This window comes from Mytilus californianus, unplaced genomic scaffold (assembly GCF_021869535.1).
Source record: "Mytilus californianus isolate M0D057914Y unplaced genomic scaffold, xbMytCali1.0.p SCAF_1, whole genome shotgun sequence".
In the NCBI taxonomy this organism is placed as follows: Eukaryota; Metazoa; Mollusca; class Bivalvia; order Mytilida; family Mytilidae; genus Mytilus; species Mytilus californianus.
Genome location: NW_026262581.1, coordinates 28,188,512 through 28,215,401, shown reverse-complemented (window position 1 = coordinate 28,215,401; position 26,890 = coordinate 28,188,512). Strand labels below are relative to the sequence as shown.

Genomic DNA, 26,890 nt, shown 5'->3' with positions numbered 1-26,890 from the left:
AAACCACTAACGCATTGCCCCATTGCTTTCTATGTTAAATTCTGTAATTTTAAGCAATAATGGCTACTTTGTCTTAAGTTAAAATAAAGTGGCAGATATTTCATGTCAAAACTATACCATATCCTGACTTGTTCTGAAAAATTCAACATACCTTTAATTGCATAATCATGTAAGAGTGTAATGGTTCTGGAAGTTTGAAAGTACAAAAACAGGTACTTCTGGTTTGAACAACAGGAAAAATGTGCCGTCCTATTAAAATTTTATATTCTTCTCTATCATTCAAAAGAAACTTTCAACAAGGGTTCTGCATTGACCCCAAATCCCCAAACGTTCATTAGACACCAAAACTACCCAAATATTTCACCTATTGACAAAGATACAGCTATGCGTAGGAACTATTTTGTTTAAAATTCGTACTACTTTCTTGTATGTTCTTTCCGACAAGGCCTAAATTAGTGGTTCTATACCTAAAGACTGAGCAGCATAAGCATATTACCATATAAAAGATTTAAAGAAGAAAACAATCTATCACTGTGGATTCATTTTGTTCGTTGGATATCAATTTTCGTTGGTTGTGTGGGTACGTTATTTCCCATTATGCCTCTAAACAAAGATTTTTTTGTTTTTAAACAAACATTTACTATAATTGTGTCTGTAATTCATATCTCGACTTTTAATTTCCGTGTATTTGAAGTTCCTGAAGTATTTGAAAATTTTCTTATTCCACTTACTGTTTTTTATTTATGTTTGAATATACGCCTGATAAAGTCGAATTATGTATTTATAAAAAGTATGCGTCATGTATAATTACCAGTCGAAACGCTTGTGGCTAGTTACAATTTTTCCCATGAATTAAAACTATGGTGACCGCCTGCTAATTGTTTACTGACAGCTTGAATTCCCCTCTATACTTTGAAAATTTATTTTTTAAATAAATGGTTATGAATCTTTTGTATTCGTATGTCTATTTTAGGACATTTGAGATTAAACTATTGTAACTCTGAAAGAGTGTGTCCTGCTGCAAAAATCAAATATATTTTTTGTTTAAAAATTCTATCACTTAAAGTCTTTTGATCGTACAAACTTTAAATGAAATTCCAAGGTACTTGTAAATGTAAAACATAATACAAGGTCGATGTAAGCTTTGCGTGCTTTTCTTATCTAAGTTACAATTTATTTTTTCGATTGTATCAAGTGAGGTAAATTACTTCCTGTTGCAAATTGACATTATTTATTGTTACAGAAAGATTCATAAAGAAAAGCAGTGTTTAAGTCAGAACAAAACATTATTTGCTACAATATAAGTTTTAAAAGTTTGGGGGTTTGAAATCAAAAATGTTCTTTTATTTGTGTCTTGAAATATTATTATACCACACGTGTTAAGGTAAAGTGTCGTTATAGCTTGCTGATTAAATTCGTGCATTGTACTGACAATAATTTTTTTGTTTTGGTACGTAAGTGGGAAAATTTCTGTAAGTGTACAGACAATTCATTTGTCTATCGAAGTTTGTATAGCATTATATTTACTTTTGTTACTTACATCATTATTATTATAACTACTGTTTTCATTATTATTATTAAATTAAATGTTATTATTATTATTATTATTATTATTATTATTATTATTATTATTATTATTATTATTATTATTATATTTTCCCTTATTTTTATTTTTTGAGATATTCTAAAAATAAAGGAAAAAATAATACAATGTAATTACAAAACTTCACGATCCTTTGTTATATTTTCATATATCATGTACATGTAATAACATGTTATTGCATATTTAAGCATACATATATAACTATATCACATGTTTTCATTATAAAAAACAATATTCAAAACAATATCTTACGATAACAGATTGTATAGTTATAAGCTCCAAATGAACCAGTACATCTAAAACTTCTAACGTATCTACATATAACGACATAGGATCTTTGAATATTTTTATTATAGCTAACATTGATTTTGATTGATCTCTATACACACTAACATAGATCTTGGTATTAGAAAAAAAAATATCACTTGATATGTCTTATGGTCCTCCATACTTTCGATACTTATGTTTAGACTATATACAAGGTCATACTTTTCTCCGACTGTTTATTACGTCTTTTCGCAAAATTGGATTTGTTCTGGTTCATATCTTATTATTGGATAACATGATTAATTCATTAGTTGATATTCGCTTTAAACTATCTGTTAGTAACGGTGAGTGCTCTTAGATTGGTACGTTGGATCATTTGTCATTGTGTCTGTCCCAAGTCAAGAATCCTATAATGTTGTAGATATCGCAAGGAGCTGTCTATCATATTTGTTTTTTTCTAATTTGTTGCTTACATGCATCCCGTTTATTATATTTTAGATCATTTACCAATTGTCAATCAGACCATATGTTTTTGTATTTGTAAAACTGAGATAAAATCGTTCTGGTGGGATGGAGTGCGCATACTTATGGTTACACATTGTACAATTCATTTCCTTCTGTTTGAATTATATATTAATACAAAATATATGTGTTTTGTGCAAAATTACTTTTGTGAACAATACAATGCGTATGTGTCAACTTCTAAATTCCGAGGTACTAGTAAATGTAAAACACAATACAAGGTCGATGTTAAATTTGCGTGCTTTTAGTATCTAAGTTTAAATATTAACTTTTGATTATATAATGTGAAGTAAGTTACTTCCTGTTGAAAATTGACTACTTCATTCATTGTTACAGAAACATTGCTGAAGAAAGGTACGTTTTTAGTGCAGTACAAAACATTATTTGATAAAATGTAAGTTTTTGAAAAAATCGGGTTGAAAAATAAGTTTACTAGCAGATGTGTCTTTTTATATTATTATACAACACGTAACAACACGTGAAAATAAAAAGTGCAATAATCGTAGTTTTTTCATTTAATTCGTACATTGTTCTGACAATACATTATTTTTTGGGTATTTAAGTGTAAAAATTTCTGTAAGTTTACTGAAAACTCATTCATCTATTGTACAGTATATACGCATTATATTTGCTTTTGCTATTGTCATCGTTATTATTATAATTGTTATTATATTTATTAGGTCTTTCCACTTTTCTTTGGAAAGACCTACTGATTTTTTTCTGATTTTTATTATCAAGTCTTTAACTTTTCTGTATACAGACCTATTGTATTTGTTCTGATTTTTTTTCTCTCTTTCTTGCATAACCTTTTTGTCTTTCAAGATGTCGCTTAGATTCTTGGTATATGATATCGCACAATTTATACGTCTTTGAAATCGACCCTGCTTGAACGAATACTTTTCTTTGTAAAAGTTATCTACCAGAACACTGTTTTCCTTGTGAGTGCATCTCCTCCGTAACTGTAAAAGAAAATATCAAATTTATTTTACCAAATTGCTCGTTATATCCTCAGGATGTTTTGTCCAATTTTGACCGAAGCGATACGAAGACTCGATATAAGAGTTATTCCCTTCTTTATTTATCATAAGTGATATATTGATATATTGCATGAATGGTAAGTGATATAGACCTCAAGTATTTTGATTTAAGGTCCTTGTTTCAGAAAAATTAATTTGAGGTTAAGGTCAAAGGTCAAAGTCATGTTCTACATTTTGACTTTTGCTTGTTTATGACCCCCTCTGACACTTTTAAAGATATATATAAAAGAACTAGCGCAAAATGTTTGGTGTTTTTTGTGATGAAGGTATGAATGTATGAAACAATTCAATGACATCTAATAGGATTTCAGCCCCGGAAGTGTTTTAATTAACAAACAATTGATTATTACTTCAACATGGTACATTGTAAAGCCATTCGGTTTTTTGCAATATGATGGATGACATATGACCTTGAACGATGACAACCGAAAGTCACCTTGAGTAAACCGAAAATAGCCATTTTTGCACTTATTTCACGGCAATGTGCGAAGAAACCATATAAGTTTTAAATATGCATACATAAACCTATCATTTAAGATCAGAAGTGACTTTCGATAAACTGGAAGTGACTTTCGATGAACTGGAAGTATGTCTCTTATTATAGGCAAAAGTATATAGAAACTATATCTTTTTGGAATCTGTGTAAAGTAAAAGTAGCTAACTTTTGAGACCGGAAGTGATATTTTATAATCCAGACTTTGGCAAATATCTCCTTTATTTCAGGAAAAAATGTATATAAATCATTTGTTTTATCGAATCAGTATGAAGAAACCTATAATTGGACGACAATAATTACATCGAGAAAACCGGAAGTAGCTACTTATCTAATATTTAGGAAATGGACTTAGAACAATTTGTTTTTAAATATCATTATTATTATTTTTTTTCTTCCGCCACATTTTCTCGTGCGGTGTATAGTGGTTTCGCAAGATACCGCTTAGATTTTTATCATATGATATTGAACAGTTATAGTCCTTTTGAAACTGATCTTGTTTACCCGAACACTTTTTCTTGTAAAAGTTATCTCCCCAAACACTGTTTTGTTGAGTACGCATCTCCTTCGAAATCATAAAAGATTACGACAAAATCATTATTATTACTACTACTTTTATATTATTATCACTATTATTAATGTCATTATCATTGTTTTTCATTTCATTTCATGTTGCTCTATTCTATTATCTTTTCCTTTAGTTTACTTAATGAGATATTCTAAAAATAGGGGAAAATATAATACAATGTATAGACAAAACTTCATGATCCTTTGTATTGTCCTACATTATAACATATTTGTATATATCAAAGCATACATATATAACTATTTGACATGTATTAATTATTGATATTTTAGCACAAAACTATTTGGAATGTCAGATTAAAAAACGCCTAACATGTTATTAATGTTACTTATCCACACAACTGTTATGTTGACAGTTTCTGCACAACGTAAGTTATCTATACCATGTCCATTTTATATCAAGTTGTGTTTACTGTTAATCTCAATAAATATTGGGACATAAATATAAAATTGGTTCCCATGCCAGTGTAGCAATTACAGGACTCCGTGAACATCATCATAAATATGTGTTCTAAGTTTCAGGTTGGTGTGACTACAACTTCATTGTAAAAACAGACTTAACCAAACCTTTAACCAAACCTTTAAGTTAGAATGTAACAGATTTACTATATCAGATTTCCTAGTTCAGTTTACCATAAATATGGAGCTATATCCATAATCTTACACAAAATCATGGTACTTGACGGACGGATGAATAATTATGGAAGTACAAACTATAACACAGTGCATCTTTACATTGTAGAAATGTCATAAAAATGTTGGTTTATGCCAAACAACATACATATATTAATTAATTCTGTATTAGAAACTATATGTCAATGTTTTTCATATTTATAGATTTAGAGCTACTCTATAAGCTTTATAAAAATCATTTTGAATTTGAAATTCAAAGTGCAAACGACAGAAAACCCAGCTCACACAAATACTGAGTCGTGCTGATTGAAGATTATCTTTTAAAAAAAATAATATGGAAAAAAACTTTACACTTTATTTCAATTACTCCATTATCTTGGTGATAATGACGCAAATGTCATTTACCACAATGTTGTATATTTATAACATCAACAACTGCAAAGCAAATCTATAATTTACAAGACATAAAAAACAGTATTTCGTATGTCTATTTAATAACAGTTACTTCTATTTTACAGAAAACCTTACACCATTTGGTATTGCTTCTCAAAGTTCTTTATATGATAATAATGATAAAAGTAAAGGCAAACCGGAAAACGCTGTTAATCCACCAATATCAAATCAATATAGCTTAGATACGTGTTCAAGTACAAAGCAGTCAACACGTAATATTCAAAATGCATGGTGGATGTTCACGTTTTCCTCTAACACAACATACATTACAGATATAACAATATACTACAGAGAAAACTGTAAGTGATATCAAGTAAAATTTAATAATAGTACCACAATGATATAAAAGTATGTCTTTCACCATTTATATAAACGTTCTATCTTTTTTTTTTATTATTTGTTTTCATTATATCAGCCTGCAATGATACTGATGGAATCAGTTCAGAGGTATCTAAAAATGTCCGGAGAGCTGTTTTAGAACCACCACTACTAGCTAGTAAGAAGAGTTCTCCTTTTACCTTTAACACTGCCAAAAACAGGTTGATCTAACCAATAACTGTTTTAGACAGTCCTGTCATAGAAACGATTCTGACAGTTCTGTCTCTAGAACGGTTTTTAGCAGCTCTATTAATTTTACTTGTTTGTTTATTTATTTATTTAGTTTCAAACAAATATTCTATGAATTATATCGATGGTAATTTTTATAAATATTGAGTTACTGTCTTTTTTTTTTTTAAATTATTTGTGTTTTCATGATTTTTGTTTTATAGATAGATATAAGGAGATGTGGTATGAGTGTCAATGAGACAACTCTCCATCCAAGTCAAAATTTATAAAAGTAAATCATTATAGGTCACAGTACGGTCTTCAACACGGAGCCTTGGCTCACACCGAACAGTAAGCTATAAAGGGCCCCAAAAATTACTAGTGTAAAACCATTCAAACGGGAAAATCAACGGTCTAATCTATATAAAAAACGAAAAACGAGAAACACTTATGAACCACATCAACAACTGAACAATCTGATCAACTACTGAACATCAGATTCCTGACTTAGGACAGGTGCAAACAAATGCAGCGGGTTTAAACGTTTTAATGGTACCAAACCTTCACCCTTTTTCTGAAACAATAGTGTAACATCACAACATAGAAAGACACAATATAAAATATCAACTGAAATAGCTTAACTCAATCAAAGGACATATTAACACCATTGAACATACACTGAACAAATAAATTTGATCTATGATACAATGTAAATACAAAAAAAAATAAACTAAGGGAAGAATAATAAAAGTAACATGCTATATCGGTATGAAATGTTAAACAATTAAAGAAAAACAATATGCTCGAACAAAAATATCAGCCATTTGCAATAACTTTAAACACAGGTAAATGAAAATAATTTTGTTGTTAGGTATACGTGTACAGTTCCAATAGAGAAAGGAAATGTTTGTACAAAATAAATAATTTTGATGTTCATAGTACGAAGTGAAAATTTATAGTAATACCAAACACTTATCAAAGCTGGTATATAGACTAGATATAACCCTGAATAAAATTAAATAATAAAAAGCAATACTATTAGTATCAACAGGTCAAATAAACAAGAAAGTACGATTTGAGAGTACTCGCAGTTACTGACAGCTAGTTGTTTATTAGTTTATAAACTGTTGTTACAGATTAATTTAGCGTATGGGAAAGTTTGCTAAATAATATTAAATCACATATGTAGCATGACATATTATTGTAGATTGACCGTGCAAGACCCTCATTGGTATTCAAGGTCGTTAAACAAGCCCTAGTAGTCTTGCGTAATGCCATACTGTTATGATGACTTGTGTATAAAGCTATTCACCTAGAAAATGATATTGTCCTTGTGTATTCCAAATACTTATCTCTAAAAATATTTAATTAGACTGTACATTTGTCTTATCAAACTTTATATATTATATTTATAATACATACTGGAATATATTTCCTCTACTTAAAGAATTAAATATCATATTTTTGTTTATCAAATTGAATGAAAAAATGTGTATTTTATAATGACAAGTATTGATTCAGAATACATGTACTCAATTATTATGTCTTTTAATATGGAAAAGTTTTCATTTATGAACTATTTGAGAACGAACATATATTAAATAAATTTTAAATATTGATCACCTGTGAACCATACAGTCAGTAAGGAAAGTACTTTAACAATAAGAAACTATAAACATGACAAATGTGGTATTGCCTTTTTCACTATAATGTTATCCTTTTATTTACATTATTTTAATTTGCTGCTCCAGGCTTCCATTATTGATATCGGTTTTGACTCCTACTTCTCTATGCCTACAACTGTTCTTGATCTTGATTACTTATCTTCTGTACACAAGAGTAAAATTGTTCTAGTCGGCATTCCTATGGAAGGAACTGTGTGCCATTCCTTGCCGACCTCTTCTTATTTTCATATGAGTAGCAGTTCCTTCAGATACTTGTCAAAAACAAGAAGATCAAAGAAGCATATAATTTACTGTCACATTCAAATGTATTGAATATGTTCTTTCCATTAACAATTCAAACGTTTCTGTTTGGGTTCTATTAATATATCCTCCAGAGCTAGAAGTTATTGTGCTATGGTCATTTTTTTTTTGGTATTTTTGTCTTTCAATATTGCGTATGAGCTTTGTCTATAGATTGTCTATATGCCATTTTATTTTTCGTTGTTGACAAAGATGTTTGTGTTTATAGTGATTAAGATATAACTCAATGCTGACTGCTGTACCCCAATTTTTGACAGTTTTGCCTATTACAACTCATGTATTATGTCTATATAAAAACAAGAAGATGTGGTATGCTTGCCAGTGTGAGACAACTCTCTTCTATTATGTCTGTTTGTTTTGTTCACGCATTGTTCAAATGTTGTTGTCAATGTAATGGATTTATATTCGACTTTCAAACAAGTGAGAGATTTAGCTAGCTATAAAACCATGTTTAATCCACAATTTTCTACCTAAGGAAATGCCTGTAGCAAGTCAGACATATGACAGTTGTTTTTCATTCGTTAGATGTGTTTTAGCTTTTGACTTTGCCATTTGATAAAGGACTTTCCGTTTTGAATTTTTTTTTGGAGTTCTGTATTTTTGTTATTTTACTTTCTAGTACCATTTAAAACTTCTATTCATCCAGTTTTTGGTGATTGGTAAGAATAAATCTCAACTGTATTGTTAGACATATTTTGACAAATTCATTAATATCCTGGAACTACAATTCACCACAATGTTTATTCATCGAAAGACAGAACAACACAGACAATCACAAGTTTGCTTAGTGCTTACGTTAATCATCACAGTTGTATATACAAACATTGGACATTTTATGATAATTTTTGTACTTTACAAACTTATTTTTAGTATTTCACTATTAACTGTATGGACCCTTGCCTTTCAATAAAGAACATATTCCGCCTTTATTTATTGAAAATGTAAAGTGACCAGACATATCTTTAATTTGTCTTAATATGACGATATTAAAAGTAAATCAGAACAAACTATATATTTGACTAGTTATCATTATGTAGTAAAAATCCATAACAAAAGTTGGATTTTTTTCATATCTGGATTTAAATAAAACTAAGACGATGAGATACCTGTCCATCAAAAACAAACTAACGTAACAGTTACCATTTATTGGTCACCGGACGGTCTTTAACAATGAGCAAAACCCATACCACTCAGTCAGGATTCTTCTTTGTCAAAATTATCTCCCCATTACGCCAGCTAATTTTTACAATCGTAAAAATGGAAGCCATTGTGGGGATGACGCGATGTCAATTTAGCTCTTGAAAACCGATAAATTAATCCACATAGCACCATTACAATCCTTATATGCCAGTTGTATTTTAAAAGACAAATGTATCTACTAGCTATTGAGCATCATTTAATGTACTTTTCTGCATTTAGTAAACTTAAAACTATTGTCTGATCGGTTGTCAGGTGGAATTTTTAAAAGTTCAAAAACATTTTAAAAAATTCTAATTAAATATTTCCTGAAAGGCAGACTTAAAATTTTCAGAGGTTGAATACTTATAACTCTAAATAACACACACACAAAAATGAAGATTTTTTGAAGTTATGCATTTTTAAGATCCACTTCTAAAGTCTGTCGTCAAATACTTTTAGTTGAAATTTTTTATTCGAACACACCTTTTCTGTTGTTATTACTCATTAGAAAGCTATTTCACTTAACCCATATATTTCATTTTTTAGTTTAAATTTGTGAATTTTAATGTTATTAAATCAACCTGTAGCCTAAATATATAAAAATAATAGAATCTGAAGCGAGATGAGGTATCAAACATTTTTGCTTTATACGTTTTCAAGACAGAATAATCATCTCAAACACGCCCGAATATACAAAGGTTCACTCGACTTTCTCTTTTCGATGAAATTATTGCCCATTTTTAGGATTTTTTTCCAAAAAACTGTCGCCGGGGGCAGATATGCAAATTAATGTTCTAAAAAGATCAATCTAATATCTTTCTGTGGATTTTTTTCGGCGGAATTTAAGCTTATGCACAAAAAACCATCCACTTGTATTTGCACCTACTACAATCGACTGTTTAATGAAAATGTGTCTATAATTTAAAAGTTTACAAATATCTCGAAGCCCCATACTATAATTTAAGTAAAAACACGTATATAAGATGCATACAAATCCTAAATTATGCACCTTTATTAAACTTTTAATGCCTATAGAAACAGATGTAAACAATTCAAATATACCAATTTGGCTTTTTAACCTTCTCTAACAAAGAGTTCCACTTCTTTTGTTTAATTTCAACTGGGTATCCACCTGACAAAGCAAGTTATAAAAGTTCCAACTTGACAAATTTAAGATATTTCAAACGGTTTTACATGTTTGCATCAATACTTGAGAATACTTTGTATGCATTCCCATCGATTTTCAACCTAAAATATGAAATAAAGGTTGCGCATTCAAAGAAGCTGAAGGTTTTGTAAAAATTCCATTCTAAGCAAGCAATTGTGTTTATCATTGTTCAATGACATGTTGAATTATGGAATTAGGTTTGATGTTCTCAATTCGTTTGTCTATAAATGTGGAAAGGATCAAATTTTTGAACACTTTTAGTACGATCTCTTATTATTCAAAGATAAGATAAATAATAGTTTATTCAAGATGATGATGATGGATGGCTGCTTAACGTCCAGCGGCAAATTAATATTCATATTCAGGACAAGAACATGTTAATGTAATATGAATATTGATCATGCTTTGTACTAGACCGATACGCTGAGCCGAATTTTTTAAGTGCTAGTTCACAAGGTAACAGGCCGCAGGAAGACATATCACCTTACCCGGACACATTATTCTGACTCCGAGCCGACCAAGTCTTTGCTCTTACTCCTTAATGCCGCGTGCTTAGCGGTGAAGCAGAAAATGCCAATTTCAAAGTCTTTGGTTTGACCTGGCCGGGGTTTGAACCCACGACCTCCCGCACTCGAGGCGACCGATGCGGTCATTATTTATATTGATCTATGATAAAATTGCAAAACAACCTTATAAAAAAAAAGATCAATATCCAGCCTGAAAAGACTTATGATACACTGTTAAATCTAAATTACTGTTCAACGATGTACCATATAGTGAATAATTATTTGCAAAAAACATAGAAAAAGATAGGTTTGCCAATGATCAACCAGATACCGAAGGACTTGGAGGTAAACACTTACACTGGACAGACACAAAAAGAACATTTAAGGATCTTTACCAATATTGTGTGACAAAGTTTTAAGCGGTACTCACTACTTTAGGAGTGGTTAGAACTTTTGAAGTCACGGTTTAGCTTAAAAAAAAATGTGGAATTTATTAGTAGGTCCGATTTCACTTTTCGTATTCGACGTATTCATATAATGATATTTTACGGCATATACATTTTCATATGTAGTAAAGTTATCTTTAAATACTTATTGGTGTAACGAAAGAGCTTGTAGTCGTTAAAATTACTTCCACTGATCTCGTGCAATATGATAAACTAAGAGCTTTGAGGGTACAAAGGAGTCCATGTACACTCCCTATTCATAGAATTATGAAGATGTGTCACTAAATTATATACAACCCACCATCGAGGACTATCCCCAACCCAACACCAAGGGAGTATTAGGACAATGGGAAGTCTGTTATTACGGTGGAAGAAGCCGAAGTACTCAGAGAGAACCACCGGGCTTCTCGGCGGAAACAGAAAAAACCGAGGAGATATCTACAGATTGAGCTCCAGGTCAAAGCCCAAAGCCGGGGGCCAATTTGACCAACTGAGGCACCCAAAGTACCCTTTCTAGTTTAAACTCCGGTGTGGGTACCAGAGATGTGTGTCGGAGGGTGAAAATAACCCTACTAACATACTGACATTTCCAGCGCCCCGAGTCAGGATCGAACCCGGGACCTTCAGCACTGTAGCCATTGGTCTTAACCACTAGGTCACGAACCCACACGATCCTCACGTTTTCAATATTAAAATTTTACTGTCTCGAGTAGAGAAATATCGTTTAAAATTCAAGGCAGTAACAGAATCCAAATATGTCTTTCATTAACAAGAATGAAAGGTAACTGACAAGGTACATGTAAATATCAAAAAAGTAAAATGAACTGTTTTTGCGATACGCAATAACTTTGTTTGCGTTACAAGGAAACTGCAGCTTAGGCAGAAATGTAATTATGTAGAAAAAAAAAGACTTCTTACCGTTCTACATTACACCAAGTTCGAACAGTTCTATATATCCTACAACAGTATTGATATGTTTTACCATAGAACCGATTATGATATATCTACCCTAGAACTGATACTAACAGTTCTACACGAGAACTGATTTCAACAGTTCTACACGAGAACTGATTTTAACAGTTCTACACGAGAACTGATTTCAACAGTTCAACAGTAGAACTGTTCTTAAACTGTAAAGAACATTGATTCGACAGACTATTCCGACAGTTCTAAAGAGAGATTAAAACTGACCGCTACTGTACTTAAGCTTCTGATATGGAATCAGGCCATCCTATGATATTGATGATCGCGTTTATTTCAAACAGCAAGTCATTACAAGTACACGAAGACATAAGCTCTTGCAAGTTTTGTTTTTGGTATTTAGTTGTTGGGAGAATCCACCAAACTAACCTTGCTAAAAGCAAATCTGATCCAATTTCAAAGTCTTCCGGAAGGGCTTTGATTTCAGGTGAAAGATACATAGTTCATGGGGCATCACATGTTCGCCCTTTACAAACCTTCAATTCATTGACTTTGATAAATTTGGGAAAGAAAGATCATATGATTTGAAATCGAATATCTTTATTACAGATGCCAAGCGAATGGATGGTTTTAGATTATATGTGACCAATACATCAATTATTCCACATGATGGCTATCTCTGTTACGCAGATCGAGATCCTGGGTTTCCAAACATCACTCAGACTATTCCCTGCTATCAACTTGGCCAATATGTCATTTATTACGATAACAAAGCATCTGATGAAAGTTCATTTATCTACTTACCTATTGTTGAATTATGCTACGTTGCCATTAATGGTAAGATTTGTAATATTATGTATACAATGTAGTTAGTACTTTCATAATGACAACATCTGAAATGATAAAGCCGGATACATGTGAAAAAAGAACAAGCTTTGATCAACATTGAACAATAGAGCATATTGTTATTGATAAACACCTGTTCCGGATTAATTAAGCAGTAATGAGATTGACATTTCCCTAAATAGTTGTTAAGATACTAAATGAAATGAATCTTGCCTTTTACTTTAAGGAAGAAAATATTAGACTGGATTAATATCCTTTTTTAACGAATTAATGTAATGCACTACCAAACCAAACAAAACAAGGTACCGTCCATGTATTGGCCTTCAAAATTACATGAGCAATCATTTTAATTTATTTTATATAAATGCAAGCAGTCAATATTGATATAAACTTATTTCAGTTTATTCGACTTTTTCTTTAACATTCACATAGAAATTCAATATCATGTATTGTTAAAATGTTTATCTTAAATTTATTTCGAAATTGTTTTTTCTGGAGAGTTAAAGTGTAAGATAACCTTTATATATATATATCTATCTGAACGACAGTTTCAGTCATTTGACAGTTACAGCTGTATGATTGATCTACTCTATATACCACACTATATTATAACCTTTTCAAACAGAACGTTTTCTATTTTTTTATAGTGCGATTGCGTCTAAATGTTTTTATAAATTGCCGTACCAATGTACTTCATGGTAACAAATCTACAAAAACAAACTAACTTGGTTTACACAGAAAGTATTTTAGACATTGCTATTTTTGGTCGATGGTATTTATGTTCGTTTTTGAGATAAACAAATACCGTGATGATGGACACGCTTATGAGTGTTAACTAATTAACTGTTACCCTGTTATTGCAGATTGATTATTAACTTTTACAACAACAAAAAACTGCTCAACTTTTACCATGTTTACGAAAAACCAAACGAAACAACATTTGCTACCTATTTAGATATTTCAAACAATATATGTGGATATGTGATAGATGATGCATATTTTAAGGGTTTTCTTGTCGTATAACACACCGAAGGGTGTCATGATTGATCAAATGAAAGACCTACCGTAGGGAGAAAATACACAGGGGACAACCAAAAACCATAAGTTCAATAAATACGGACACTACCATAGCGACAAAAACGACGACAAGATAAGGAACTATCATCAAACACTACGAAAGCTGTGCAGATAACTAAAGATAGCACATATTACTAAAGACAGGGCAAACAAACACACCACAAACCAGGTGTGATCTAGGACGTCTTGATACTGTGAGTGTCAGGAGGGTTAGCAGCTCCTGTTCCAATATTGTCTCCAGTCGTGTTTCTCATTGCGAGAAAATAATTCGGTGATAAGTCGTACTCGGTAGTATCATAATCGAGTAATAGAGGATTGTGGCTACGACAAGTTATGTCTGTTTTATACCATGTCATTATGTATGTCTGTCGTAAACGTTTTGTCGGTTTACAGTTTAATGTCGTGCTATTTTAGTTTTCTTCTTGTTATGAATATAAATTCGAATATTAGTAATATTTAGATATATTGAAAGTAGCAAACTAGAAATTTAACGGAAAACCATAATTTTGACTATCATAATCATAGGGTGCATGAAAGGTACATGGGGAACAAACTGTACAGATGCATGTCCATCTAATTGTGTAAACCAACATTGTCATCCTGAGAATGGCTCCTGTGTTTGGGGGTGTGATTCACAGCACTGTGTAAATAACAAATGCGATAAACATACAAGTACTTGTACCGAAGGATGTGTAACTGGATGGGTCGGGGCGTTCTGCAATAGAAGTAAGTGTAAATGTTTGTTTTTTGTTAAAAATAAATGCAACAGTAGTTCACCGATGATCAAATCTCGTAGATCGATTAGCAGGAAACAAGAATCAAGAAACAAACAACAACTGACGGAATCGCATGAACTCTAGAAAGAGTGAGACCAGGTGTATCGACAAGGTAAGCGTCTCTTGCTTTTCATGCATCATCCGCCATGGGAATTTTCGTTCAGTCAAAATGTAACTATAACGAATAGAACACAATCGGTGAAATAACAGTACTAGTTGTCTGCATCGAATATAATATTCATATACATCGGAAATATTTTAGAAACACTTACATACAATGCACAAATACTTGGATAGGAACTCTGTTACGTATTTTTGATGAGGCAATGAAAAAAAACCTGTCATACTTGTTAAATGGATATATTTGCATGTAGATTTTACATTATCAAACGCAACTATTCATATCATTTTCGTTTTAATTCAAATGCTGTTGAGTTTTACATAAATAGTTATAAAGTTTATGGTAGCATAATGAAATGTATCTTGAACTCATCAACTAACATATTTAAATATATCTATATGAGATAAATTACTACCTGTACAACATATAACTTTATATCTAGTACTTACATTAAGGTATTACTTATGCCTTATCTTTTCTTTAACATAATCTTGACAACCTCTTTTTGCTGGTTCAACTGGTAAATTTCATATTGCTATTTAAGATAAAATTTTGTTGTATAAAGTAAAGTAAGAATAACCGTTCAAAAGCTTATTTGCCGCAGAGATTTGGCTAGTTTTTGTCTTATTATGCATACTTTAACTTACATTATGCTTGTATACCATTTTGAGCTTTAAGTATATATATTCAAAATGATGTGTTTTGTGTTAAGTATCGTTTTGTTATGTCCTGTGTGTGTGTTTTAGTAGACTTTAAAACCAATTCTTACTTTATGTTCCATTCTAACGTGTAATACAATAATTGAAATGGATGACATAATTTTAAATGGATTCTGAACAAGTTTAACTGATAAATGAAATTTAATGTTTTAGATCTCGGTACTGAAAATAATGGTAAAATTTTAATACTATGATCAAACACACATATCTGAGAAACAGACCTAATCCGGAAAACAAACCATGAATTTGAGTAAAGTTCAGGTTAACCCTGAAAAAGATGTACACCTAATATGATAAGTATTTCAACTTCCATTTTGTTACATCTGGTGATCCGTTTATTTGGCAATCGCCATGGCAGTCAGCAGGGTTTAAGAACAAGAACATCTGTTGTTCGACCTGCTAGTCAAATGCGTTTTGTTAAAATATACTTTTTCACTTTTTTGGTCTTTTGGAAAATGTTGTTTGTGCTGTATTTAGACCCCTCTACCAAGAAATGTGTTTTGCATGCAATTGTATAAAAATTGCGGTTTTATCCAATGCAATCATAGGTTTGAACGTTGTTTTTTAATTTAGACTTGGTTGTATATATATATATAATATGAACTTCATTGTATTCTTTGTTGTGATATGCATTTATAGTAGATATATTTTTACATTTATAACAAGCAGAGTTTAGTCTGAAACAGTGCATTGCATTAAATATGAATCATGTTTGCAGAAGCTTCGTCATTTCGAAGAAATCATTTCATAATTTTAATCGTGTCTGAGTGCGTATTACATATTATTATTATCACTAACTTTGTTTTTGTCTTTTCTGCAATATATTACCTGGCGATTGGTCCAATATAACCTATTTTCAAATGGAACAGTCAAATATAAAAAATATATAAAATAACTAATTACAGTCATCCTGCAAGTTTGTAAACAGATGGAAATTGGAAATTTAGCTTTTAGTTCCAAAACAACTGTTTATAGAGTGTTACAAGTATTACTACAGTGTTTCGTAGTAAGAAAACTAATGTATTATTGGATATTGGATTTTCTTACAAAGCATATTATATAAAAAAAAAAAAAAAACACCAGTGAAACAATACCATGTGGTCAATAAAAATCGAACCTTCAAAAAATAAAGATTGACATTTACCACGATAAAAGAGGGTTATGAGACGAAAAACAAACCAAAGTACTCAAAATAAAATTCAACACACGTATGTCTAAATGACACTCACACAACAAAAGACAAAGATGAACTCAGATCGTCTAAGAAAATAAATTTTTAATGTCCAAATAGACGCACCAACCGTTGTACTCGTAACACGATGAATTCAGATTGATTGATTATTGATTCCTTAATGTCCAGTTGAAAATATGCATGCATATTCAGGACGAGAGCAAGTTATCAATAATAAAAAAATCGAAAGGTTCTGCAAAATTAAAACGAGGGAATCAATGATAGCGATAGACAATTTGTCTTGCAAACAGCACCTACGGACCCATGACATATTTGTTTTAAGGATTCTTTAATGTGTCGAGGGCGTGATTATCCCTCTGCATGCAACATGGACTTTAATGCCTTATTTCAACCGGGCATGCTTATCTGCATACCGCACAGAAAAATTACGCCCTATTCAGCATGGGATTTACTGCCGGATTAGTATGTTAGGAGGTGAACATAATTCTATGCCTCCGTGAACCCTTTGGGAATAAATGTCTGAAGGTAAGTTGGATTTAGTAACACATTTGGAATAAACGTAAGATTCTAGAAAACAAAATTATAAATAAGCTCATCATTTATCATGTTTATAACCAATTGAAAGTTGATGAGAAATTCACAACGAAAAATCTCATAGATCCATTGTATTTTGTGACACAGAAATACCGTATAGATGAGGAGTAAACATTAATGTAAGTAAAATTTTCAAAAATTCACCTTCAGCATGACATAAAAAAGATCTTGTTTATATTGCTACTTTGTAAACTCGAGATACCGAACAAACATATATTAACATGAAAAAACATGTTTTGAAAAATCATATCTACATCACTATTTAGATAGATCTTTCGATGTGGACCTTCATTTTCAAGTATGATGCTTACTTGATTCACCTGTGGCATATTCAGGGTACATGGTATAGAGGCAATCAACTTAATAACCAGACTTTAAAAAAATCATTTAAAGAACAAATGTTTTAATCTGTGTATACATACATACAATGTTATCTCCCTTCTAGCCATTGGAAAACCCCTGTATTACATCTCCTGGTATGGATACTGGAATAATATCGAAATGATTGGAAGGAAAAGTGATTCAAACGAAAAACGGAGAATACACAGATAGTTATTACTAATGATGACATTATAAAAATATGGAGATTTGACCCACAAAAACACCACCAGATACTAAAAGAAATGAGGGTTAGCAACTATAGGTCACCATACGGCTTTCAACAATGAGCAAAGAAATACACTTAAGTATGGATAAAAGGGTCAATCATGACAAAATATAAAACAATTCAAACGAGAAAAATAACGGCAAATTTATGATTTAACAATAAACTAAAAACAACTACCAACGTCTACGTGTACTACTGAGTACTTGTAGGAACATATAAAAAAAACAACTAAACAATACTAAGACTATTTCACATGGAAAACATTTAGCTTTGATCATCCGCATATTGACTCTCTTCACACTTTTATCAACGTGGACGTTGCACCATGTGGGTAAACAATATACATTTCGCAAGAAAACATATTTTCTTTTGAAATTTATGCATGTGGTAGTTAGTTTTAATACAATGGCATTTTTGAACTTATAATCTTATGAATTGTATATGTACCGTGAAAATGTGAAATAGAGACAAGGAAAAACAAAACAGTCCCTAAATCATTTGAAAAACAACAGATTCAATAACATAACCCATAAAGCCTGGTCGAATTATCTAGAGTTATTTTCTATTTGCAATTGTGTTTTTTTCACGTTCCTTTAACCAGAAATGCAAAGCGGTTTTTATACGCATACACCATTAACTTGGTTTCTCTATTTTTACAGTTATTTCTTTATGCTACCAATGCATCAACTATTCCACATGACTGCTGACTGTTTTTTTTATATTATATCCATACGGCTTGATGTGAGTATAATCATACTGATAAGAAAAAGCCCCTTCAATAAAAAATAAATGCCCTACTAGTTAGAGCTTTCCTTTTTCTTTTAAAGAGTACAATATGTATAAGTATGTATTTATACTTAGACAAAAAGACAATGCCAATTATGACCACTGACGCATTAATAAAACACATATTTCAATTACTATCATCATTAATATCATAAATCATTGTAATTATCTTTTGTTAGGAGGCAAGTTGTAGATAAATAAGCCGGGTGATGAAATAAAAGCCGACGAAACAATACACGTGGGAACAGTTATTATCTTGACGTAAATTACGGATATAATGAACTCGGACAACGATCATCAAAAATCCATATAATCAGCTTCAACAAAGCAGTGCTGAAAATCAAGGATAGGACATGGTCTATAATAAAAAATAATACGAACTGTGAATTGCAAAGCAATACACATTGGAATTATAACCGATGTGTAATTAACAGATACAAAAAACTCGGTACACAACGATCACCAATCGGTCCATAGAACCAACTTCGAAAGGTAGTTACTGAAAAAAAATAAACTGATCTTTGAAATAAAAAAAATTATGATATGTGCATACCATTTCATGTTATATTGACTAATCGGAATATATATTAATAACCTTGTATCTACTGTGGTTTAAAAATTAACCTATTATATTCATTTATTCTTTTATTTGTTTATTATTATGTTTTATACTCTTTGCAATAAGAGTACCTGATAGAGGTTTCACCGAGTACACATGCCAGGGTGGAAAATATATATAAAGCGATTTTTTTTGTACATTTTCAGTTCAATTGATCACATTTATCAATATGCAAAGGTATCAATGTATTCAATTCAGCTAAACCAAGTACTTCCCTCAGAAAGTTTCCCTGTAAGCCCTTCAAGACCAGATACTTCTTACCACTACAATTTTATCCAATTCTTTAAGTATGCATCTTCTCTTCGGAACTTTAAAGGGACGTTGATACACAAAATAAACGAACCCTTCATATTTCAAACCCACCAAAAACACAACAGCAATGCCAATCTACCCGGAATTAACAATACATTTGTACAAAAACCCTTTACAAATTAAGACAAAATGTTTACTAACCTCCCTTACTCTTTTTGGCGTTTTGACTTCAATTGAAACGAAACATATCCTTGTAACCAATACAATTTCTCGCTGTAGAAAATGTGTTTCGAGTACTGTATATTTTTACTATGCATTCAAATTTCTTATTATCTAACGCAGGTCTTCTTCCTTATCCCTGAGATGCAGCTTCCTGTTTTGCTTTAATTTGTTGTCTTATAGATATCATAATGATTGTGGTTAATTTTATAATTCAAATAAATACATTTTCCGTTCAACCAATAGGATTAGAGGATGGAAATACAATGAAATATATAATGTACTTGAAGTTTGTTCAACATTAATCAGTTATGAACCGTTTTTCGTCTAAAGCTGTCAAATGGATGTGATTTTAGAGTAAAGAAAGTAAAGAAAGTATCCGATGAAACATATTGTTATAGTCCTAAAGACTAGAATATAAGCTATAAAGGTATGAAAACACAATTGTGTCATTTGGAGACAGTAGAGACAGTAGAGCGACAATATTTACAAGACCTAATTAGCCTAAGGACGACTTGATCCGTATCTTTTCACTTTGGTTGTATACGAATTATTATTTTGTACAATTAGCGTTAATCAAAATTATCATGTTTATACTGTTTCTCTGTATCAAATGATTAACGAAAGATTACTTTAAATATATAGTCAAAGAGATAAATTTTGTCTGTATAACACAGACCGAACTGAAGGTTCTTGTATTTGCATTGTGTTCTTTATAATTAATTGACAGGTAACTGTGCTATTTTCATTTCAATGATCATCATTGTACTTGTAACTCATCGATGAACTTGGTTTATCTTGGTCTGTGTTGAAATGAGTTGAATACAAAATCTGTTTTGTTATAGAAAACTAGTCATAACAAAAGGTAGCATAAGTCTATTAGGAATTATAGTTTGTATTTGATTATTGTATACCTGCTTTCTACAAATGCCTTAACTTGTTATAAGTCCCTGGTGAACAAAATATATATATGCCCTGTGTTGTGAACGTTTGAACTATGCGTTGATATCGTTGTATGAACGTAACGTCGTTTCTGGCAAATTTGACAGTTGCCCATTTAACGTCACAAAATCCGTAAACTTGTGGCATATGAATGACATCTTTTGTTTTTACACTTTTGTTAATCTTCATTAGTAACTGATATTTACCTGTTTTATATTGCTAAATCAGTGTCAAGGTAGATGAATACGTGCTTACATTCAGAAGCTTTTACTATCGTGCATTTGTTTATCGTGATACACATGATTAACATTTTTTCTACACGCATGAACATGTGTGCTACATATATGTTCAAAAAGGGGATTTCGAACGGTAAACATGATTATTATTGGAATTCGAAGTCATCAGCTGTTTTTATAGGTAATTACTTTTCACGCAGAAAATCTTCCTTCAAAAACATTTAGACATTATCATTGCATTATTGTAACTTATAGCCTGGTATCAATTGTTGTATTGGTTTTTGAATAGTATAATGTTTATTTCCTGAAGCTATCTAGTTTATTTTGTGGGACAACACTTGACAAAGGTAATTTGCATGGCATAAAATAAGTATTCAATATCTAAAAACAATTGTTGTCATAAAGATTGGCAACAATTACTACACCATATGCTTATGGTATTCAAAATTCTGACCATTTTTGGAAAAAATATGTTCTTTTGAAAATAAAATATCATCCAGATTGCAAAACCAGTTGATTATTATTTCCCCTCTTGGTCATATAACTGCTAACGTTCCTATGTATCTATACATCACTGGTCATCAAATATTTTGGTTTGAGTGTTCCTGATAAAGAAAATACAGAAAAGCGCTTCGGACGCCTAACATTTATAAACTGTTATTCTTATTGACAAAAATACTAGAGATACATAAACCTAAGAGTAACCAGGTATGTTATTTATTTATGTTACACCTTCATGATACAGTGTATGAAAGGATATTAACAAACAAAAGGAATTTTAAAAGGGTTTCGTTTGTTTGGTGGTGCTTTTTTGTGGTTTTTTTTTTACGTCATTAACTCATTATTATCCCTGCTAGTCAAAGCAATTATGATAAACATTTAAGAGGTATAATGCTATACATATATATAAGTGTAATTATATAATAATCATACCAATACCAACACTTACTAGTATTTAATTTTACAAATAAATAATCATTTTTTTTGCAAAAAAAAAGAGTTGATGTTTTAATTAAAGAGATGAAAGAGATATGCGAACGATAAAAAGATTAACAATTTTTAAACTACGACATAATTGTTCAAGTCACGGCACGATTTAAATGCAATATTTTGCTATTTAATGTCAAATTTATCAACCCATTATTAGTGTTTGGTTTTGTTGAATGCTTGACAACCATAAAATGAATTGCTTAAAAACATATGATATTAGATTTTTATCTTTATATCTTTGACATATAATTTCCTTGTATTTTAAGTTGTCGGGATCTATTTCTCAAAAAACAAGGTATACGAGATAAAATGTATTCAAAGTATTTGTGTGTCGAACAGGTGTAGATAGTAATAATATTGTAGACACACGTGTTTGGTTTTCTTACATGACTCTATGGTTTTATTTACCTGACAAAATTGGTTTTCCACTAAATTACTTAACATTACTAACTAGATATTATTTGTTACAATTGTTGCTACCAAACGGTTAAATTTCTTGAAAATTATCTCAGGATCATCTTGTTGTCGCGTTGTACGTCCGTCCGTCTGTCCGTCCAAACGAATTCATTCCAGATGAAATCATGCGTTTTCTTTGTTTGATAAAAACATAACTTTAAACAATTGAACAAATAATTAATTAAAGAAGCCTACTGATTTTCGAGTCAAAAGATTGAAGTTAAAGGCCACTGTTACTTTGATTAGAATAAAAATTATTTCCAGAAATATTCTTACTTAATTATAACGAACCTTAGATTGAGTGATGATGCAAGACACCGCCGTTATCAAAAATGTATTTTTTCTCGGGACGGAGTTAGTTTCCGGTTCATGATTTGAGTTTCAAATGTTGGTCCACAAATGAAACTTATATAAAGATGGAATATATAGAGACTTAACAGGATTTAACGATTATAGCATGTATAGACTACAGCTGCTAAAGTAAAGAAATACGAGGTCAACATTTTTTTTTTCGGTGATAACTTCAGGCTCAATGATTTAATTTAAAAAATAAAAGTTAGTTTGAGACGAACAAATGCTATTTATTTTGAGATTAATAAGTAAAAGTTAATGGTCATTGTTACAAAAAAAAATGACAGCATATGCACCGTATGAAATTATTTAAAATTTATGCTTTTTCAATATATGATGAGTCTACAAATTCAATGGGATATGTTCCCAATTTTGTATCACACAACTTTTCCCAATTTTGTATCACACAACTTGCACATTAACATGTAGGGTACTTTTAACGCAGTTGTGCAATTTCAGAGCAAACTGTGTGGAGTCCTAGATTGAGGATAATTTTACCTGTTTATCAAGTGTTGTTGCAAAACAGATGTTTTCCTAACTATAGTGATATTAGGGACTGTTCATTCGAATTCAATATGAAATCAATAACTGACACAATTTGATATTGTGATGAAAAACCTAAAGAACGAAATAGCAATGATAAAACACATGTTTTAATCGGATTCCTAATTAATTCATTTAAAGTAAATTAAGTAGTCAATTAGAAAACACAAAAAATGCAAAACACATCACATTAAAGTCATGTTTTGATACTTCGATAGTCCACCGTGGTCTTTATTGAATTGTTACCATCAACATTACACTAAGAAAACGTAAGATATTTATCATAGCGGAGGGAGAATGTACTAAAACCAGATAATAGCAAAAAGGGAAGACAATTGCCTAAAAACGAATAGAAAAGCAGTTTATGTCGTCTATTAGAATAAACCACATGTTTGTTGGATCATGAGTATATAAACAGTACACACAATAATTTTGCTTACGAATATCCGAATAACTATGACATTTTCGATTAGATTCCACTATGCATCCTGTGAATATCGTCATTATAATCTCTATCTATTTTCTTTTATTTATTTATTTCTTCTACTTTTTTTGGTGGGTGGGGGGGGGGGGGGGGGGGGGGGGGATTGGAGCGGTTATGAAATGTAGAAAATTAGCAAACGATACAAAACGTTTGTGCCTAGTATTGCAGTGTAAGTAATATGATACAAGGTTTTGTTCAATTACATGCTTTACTGATCATTGTTAAATAGTGTTTTCGGTGAATTTACTTCCTGTTTATTAATATTTTTAGAATCATGGTGTTTCTGATGAAAGGTACGTTTTGAGTACAAATTAACCATTTGTTAGATCTTCTGGTGGCTTCTAATTGAAATGTTGCTGCTGTTTGTTGTTTAATATAGATTTAAATGATTAATGTCATTGTTGCATGTTCTTTATTCATAATGACTTTTTAAATGTTGTATTTCAGTGTTTAGCGTAAATAACATTTACTTTGTTCGATCAAACTTATTGTTTAAGCTTGGCGGGAGATGAACAAACATGTAAAATCTTCAGGCCAATTTGGCATACATACAATTATCATTCTGTTTTATACAAGTTCTATATTTTCAATGAAATAAATAATAATCTAGCTTTTGCTTTATAATTGAACATTTTTGACTGTTTAACAAATTGGAGTTAATGTGTCTTAGCTTATTACGTATTCCTTAATTGTAGTGTCTATGAAATGTGGACATGAGTTCGTACATTGTATAATTCAAATAGTACTTATTCTAAGTTTTGTCTTTGCGTTATTTTGTGTTTTTTTCGAATAGATTTGTTGAATCGAATCCTCCCGAGTTGATTTTTATTCAGTTACGTTGCTGTACGAGGTAGGAGGAGGGTTGAGCGCTTGTAAATATGTTTCACTCCACCACATACTGTAAATGTCTGTAATTCAGTTGTTGCCGTCGGTTTCTGTCTGTCATATTTGTTTTCGTTTACTCATTTACCATCAATCAGTACGTTGCTTTTCCTGTTTGAATTATTATTTATTATTTTTGTTCGAATGGTGACTTTTATAGCTAACTACAGAGTTTTTTTTTTCATTGTTGAAGCCTATTCAGTGACCCATGGTTGCTTGCATCCACGTCAGTTGGTCATTTTGGCAATCATATTATATCTGTTTATTTTACAGGTACAGAGGGAAAGGGTTTGCAGTTAAAATTGCACGAATGGTTTTGCTTAATAGTTTGTCTTTTGGTCGTAAAATTATTATTTTATAATGCAATTATCATAGTCCTTTTTGCAATATAAGTTTTGAAAAACATAGAAATATTTTCTTGAGAGTTTTTCGCAAAAAGGCTTACAAATATTCGTCGATTTGATGTGAATTGACGGTTGCCATGGATACTATAAACAAACTCTCTTGGAATATGGCCATATATTTTGACTGCCATTTCGAATACACAATAATAATGTACATGTACTTATATCACGCTTAACTTTTTTGACCAGGTAAAAAGTGGCAAATTTAGAAGATTTAAATTGTCGCTAAGGTAAGAATATACAACCGTTTCTCCTGTATTACGCTAATGTAAAACAGATAGGAAAGATAATAAAGGGCTATTCAAACTCTTCAATGCTCTTTAGTCAAAAACAAAATGACAACGCCATGGCAAAAAACGAAAAACGACCAAATGACAAACACAGTATACAAAACACGAATATCACCAAAAACTGGTTATGCTCTCAAGTGCTCCTGAAGGGATGTTCGTGTTGCTCAATATAATTTAAGCAGATCCTGCTCCATATTTGGCACCCGTTGTGTTGCTCATATCATTCTTAAATATATTATGCACAAACCCATATTGATAAGTCTAATTCGGTAGGTAACATTCGAATAAAAGGAGTGGAAGACGGGATTATGGCTGTAACAATTGGAACATATCCGTCGTCATCTGTGAAATAGATATTCAATAACGGGCAACCAGTTCGTGATGGCGTTTGGAAGGAATTTTTCAACTTTACCACTTGGAACTCTTCGTTTAATAGCTTCCTTGTGAAGACCAACCCTCTATGAAAAACATCATGATAGGAAATGCAGGCTCTCGAATATCGTATCAATTGGGAAATATATTGTAACGTTTACGGATCGTGTAAATCCTTTTTTTTTCTTTCTATTTTTAGCTATTATATTTAACCTGGGTTGTTCTTAATTTTTCGCGAAGAACTTTTTTTTTCGTGCTAGAGACTCGATGTCCAGACTTGGATATTTAAACCTCTTCTGGACATTATTTCTTTATATTGGGGAAAACTTTCGTACTGGTAATTTTGACTTAAATATTATTTCTTGACAATTGATTTATGTTTCGGTTTTAGAGTCAAACATTTCTAAATTGATACTTAACGTTTCCGTACCACAAAATATAAGGCATTGTACAGAAGCTAGTTGATTTTATTAGAATTGGGTTTAAAATGAGAAGGGTTACATTTTGATAGCGATATTTTAAGAGAATGGTTGCTTCGAGAGGGATATTTTAGAGTAACAGTCGTTATTCTTCGAAATTATTCGAGCCTCACTATAGAACTAAATTGTGTATACTCGCATGGTTTTTAAGGTCTATAACTAGTCAATGCAACTTAATGATGACTTTCGTCATTCTTCGGAAATGATAAGTTTCAGACATTGCTATAGTTTGGCCGGGATTTTAATGGGAATTGATATAATGCGAAGTCTTTTTTACTTTATTGACTTGGGTCCCTGGTTCACAAAATA

At 31.2% G+C, this 26,890-nt stretch overlaps 3 protein-coding genes across 6 annotated transcripts in view; all 3 read left to right on the top strand.

Moving 5' to 3' along the window:
* LOC127718350 (uncharacterized) overlaps positions 1-26,890 on the top strand; it is a 160,370-nt gene that overhangs the window by 46,810 nt on the left and 86,670 nt on the right. The window lies entirely within an intron of this gene.
* The window catches only part of LOC127718421 (uncharacterized), a 130,743-nt gene that overhangs the window by 73,544 nt on the left and 30,309 nt on the right, over positions 1-26,890 (top strand). The gene's annotated exons all lie outside the window — the stretch shown is intronic.
* LOC127718405 (uncharacterized) overlaps positions 2,460-26,890 on the top strand; it is a 54,740-nt gene continuing 30,309 nt past the window's right edge. The window contains exons 1-3 of one of the 2 annotated variants that reach the window (XM_052224430.1): positions 2,460-2,746; positions 4,781-4,875; positions 5,659-5,892. In XM_052224430.1, coding sequence (XP_052080390.1) covers positions 4,821-4,875; positions 5,659-5,892 — 289 coding nt within the window. In that variant the 5' untranslated portion in view covers positions 2,460-2,746; positions 4,781-4,820. Of the gene's footprint in view, positions 2,747-4,780; positions 4,876-5,658; positions 5,893-25,638; positions 25,671-26,890 lie in introns of those variants that run through there. The other variant, XM_052224414.1, reaches the window with a different exon arrangement.